Source organism: Diabrotica virgifera, chromosome 3, assembly GCF_917563875.1.
Source record: "Diabrotica virgifera virgifera chromosome 3, PGI_DIABVI_V3a".
Taxonomy (NCBI): Eukaryota; Metazoa; Arthropoda; class Insecta; order Coleoptera; family Chrysomelidae; genus Diabrotica; species Diabrotica virgifera.
This window is the reverse complement of record NC_065445.1, coordinates 14,938,168-14,940,898: the sequence shown is the minus strand read 5'-3', so window position 1 is coordinate 14,940,898 and position 2,731 is coordinate 14,938,168. Positions and strand designations below refer to the sequence as shown.

Genomic DNA, 2,731 nt, shown 5'->3' with positions numbered 1-2,731 from the left:
CCTTTAAAGGGGTGAAAAGGGGGGTTCCGGGGCGAAATTTTTTCAGAAAAAGTTAGTCTTATAATAAGCACCCCTTGATATGCCAGAAAAAAAATAAAACCGGACTTGTGTCCATTTTGCAAGGTTCAACCTCTGTTTCCTACACTAAATGACGGAACGCACAAAACTAGCCTACGGTCCGCCATTAATTTGGTGACCCCTGTCGGCCCTGTCCTAGACAACAAACAGGAGCCTACTTCCATAGTAAGACGTAGCCTATACATTTGACTAGAAAGAGAAGAGGAAAACTTAACCTCCTATTACGTTGCAAACTTCATATCAGTTTTTTGCTTTCAATTTCATTTCATTCTAAAATTTGATTCACTATGTTTTTTAATTAAAAATGAAAATTAATAAGTGAATTTATTTGTTGTAAGAAAAAAATGTATTGTCCATTGTGTAATACTGAGTTACAGCTGAAGCAAATAAATTTTACAGAAGCAATATATTTATGCCCTGATATATCTTGCAGCTATCCAACAAACAATCAATGCACTGTGGTTAAACGAAGGTTGGAAGGTATAAAAAGAACTCGAAAACCTAAATCCAACAAAGAAAAATACAAATCTAGCCATGGAAGTGACAATAATAGTGATAACAACACAGATTTTGATCTAGACGAATTAATTTCATCTGCACTAGTGCATTTGAACTCAAGTTCTCTAGAAAAATCAAACATGTCTTCAAATGTTGATAACACAAATGGAAATTATTTATCAGAAAATGTTCAGAGTGAACAAGGATTTGATAAGGAATTGGAAGACTTTCTAAATGGATTGGATAATAGCTGAATTGAAATACCAGACCCCTGTACCTTGTGATAGGATCATTTTAAGAGATGTATGTATATTTTGTATGATAATAAACTATAATTTTGCATAATAATGGGTTAATTTTTTACTTTTATCTATATATTTTTATGGCATTCTGTATTGTGCAGTAGAAGTCTATCATTGACCACATGTCTAAGAGCATTGAATGGAAAGGGAAAGACTGGTCCGTTTTGTTCTATGGATGTGAAACCTAGACAGCAAAAATAAAAAATCTTAACAGATTAGATGCATTCGAGTTATGGTGTTACTGTCACATGTTCAAAAACCCGTGGCCAGCACACATATCTAACGAATGTGTGCTAGAGACCATGCACAAAGAGCGAGAACATTATAAAAATGAGAAAGATTCAATACTGCGATCATATAATGAGAGGACCTAAATATCGCTTACTTCGGTTGATCATTCATTGCAAAATCGAAGGAAAACGCTGGGCTTGAAAACAAGCTCAGTGTAGTATAATTTAGTATTCTTTTGTCATTGTTTATTTTATTGATTAATTGTTTTGTCATTCAAATTAATTCTACTGTCAAGTTTTATGTGAATAAAATTGTAGTAAAAATGCCTTTTACAAAATTAGGCTTTTATTCACATAAAACTTGACAGTAGAATTAATTTGAATGATAAAACAATTAATCAATAAAATAAACAATGACAAAAGAATACTAAATTATACTACATTATATAACCCTGGAGGAAATGGTCAAGTCGAGAGATACAATGGAATTATATGGAAAGCAGTGAATCTAGCATTGAAAACCAAAAATTTAGACATCACTAAATGGGAGACTGTTCTACCAGATGCTCTGCACTCTATAAGAAGTTTACTGTGTACAGCTACCAATTGTACACCTCATGAACGTTTGTTTACATATCAGCGAAGATCAACTAGCGGAACTTCTATTCCATCATGGATTAAAGATTCAGACAAAGTATTACTAAGAAAATTTGTACGAAAAAGTAAGTTTGATCCTTTAGTTGAAGAGGTTGATCTTTTAGAAGCCAATTCAGATTACGCCTTAATACAGTATCCAAACGGAAAGAAAAGTACAGTTTCAACGAAGCATTTAGCTCCTAGAGGTGACCTGAAATTATTGAATCAAGATAATGATGAAGATGAAAATGAAAGTCCAAATAATACACTAGAGAATTCCACTACTGAATCAATACCAGAGGACATAGAAAATTTATCTATTCAAGAACCCAATCAAGTACCTGATGATAATCATGAACCAAGATTGGAAAATTCAGATTTTCATAATCATGAACCAAGATTGGAAAATTCAGATTTTCAATCTAGCCGTAAATCAGCTAGAACTAAAAATAAACCACGATATTTGCAAGATTTTGTTCAAAAATAGGGCCGGGTGATTGTAGTATAATTTAGTATTCTTTTGTCATTGTTTATTTTATTGATTAATTGTTTTGTCATTCAAATTAATTCTACTGTCAAGTTTTATGTGAATAAAAGCCTAATTTTGTAAAAGGCATTTTTACTACACTCGGTACACAAGAAGAAGGTATAATTTTATCTTTGGTGATGTAAACAGTGATTTATGAAGAGTAATACAGGTATACTCAGTTTGCTGATCTTGGTTCTAACTGTATACGCTGTGAGCTCGTACGTAGAGGGGATATTTACAAATTCGCGAGCGCCAGTAGTGACAAACTTGTAAACCTTTACTGGAAATTTGCTTTTTGACGTTCTGCATTAAGAGTTGCATATTATCACGGCATATTATAGCTTTTAAATGTCTCACGAAAGTTGTTGTAATAAAGAGTGTCGAAATACTGGTTAAAATAGTAACTGTGTATTCTACAACTTTCCTGTCGCTAAGCATAAGGTGATTCAATGACAAAA

General features: G+C 32.7%; 1 protein-coding gene across 1 annotated transcript; it reads left to right on the top strand.

The window, feature by feature from the left end:
- The first annotated feature begins 299 nt into the window (after window positions 1-299).
- On the top strand, window positions 300-924 carry LOC114327134 (3',5'-cyclic-nucleotide phosphodiesterase regA). Its single transcript, XM_028275645.2, has one exon. It carries the CDS (start codon window positions 423-425, stop codon window positions 828-830), a length of 408 nt encoding a protein of 135 aa, XP_028131446.1. The 5' UTR covers window positions 300-422; the 3' UTR covers window positions 831-924.
- The last annotated feature ends 1,807 nt before the right edge of the window (window positions 925-2,731 follow it).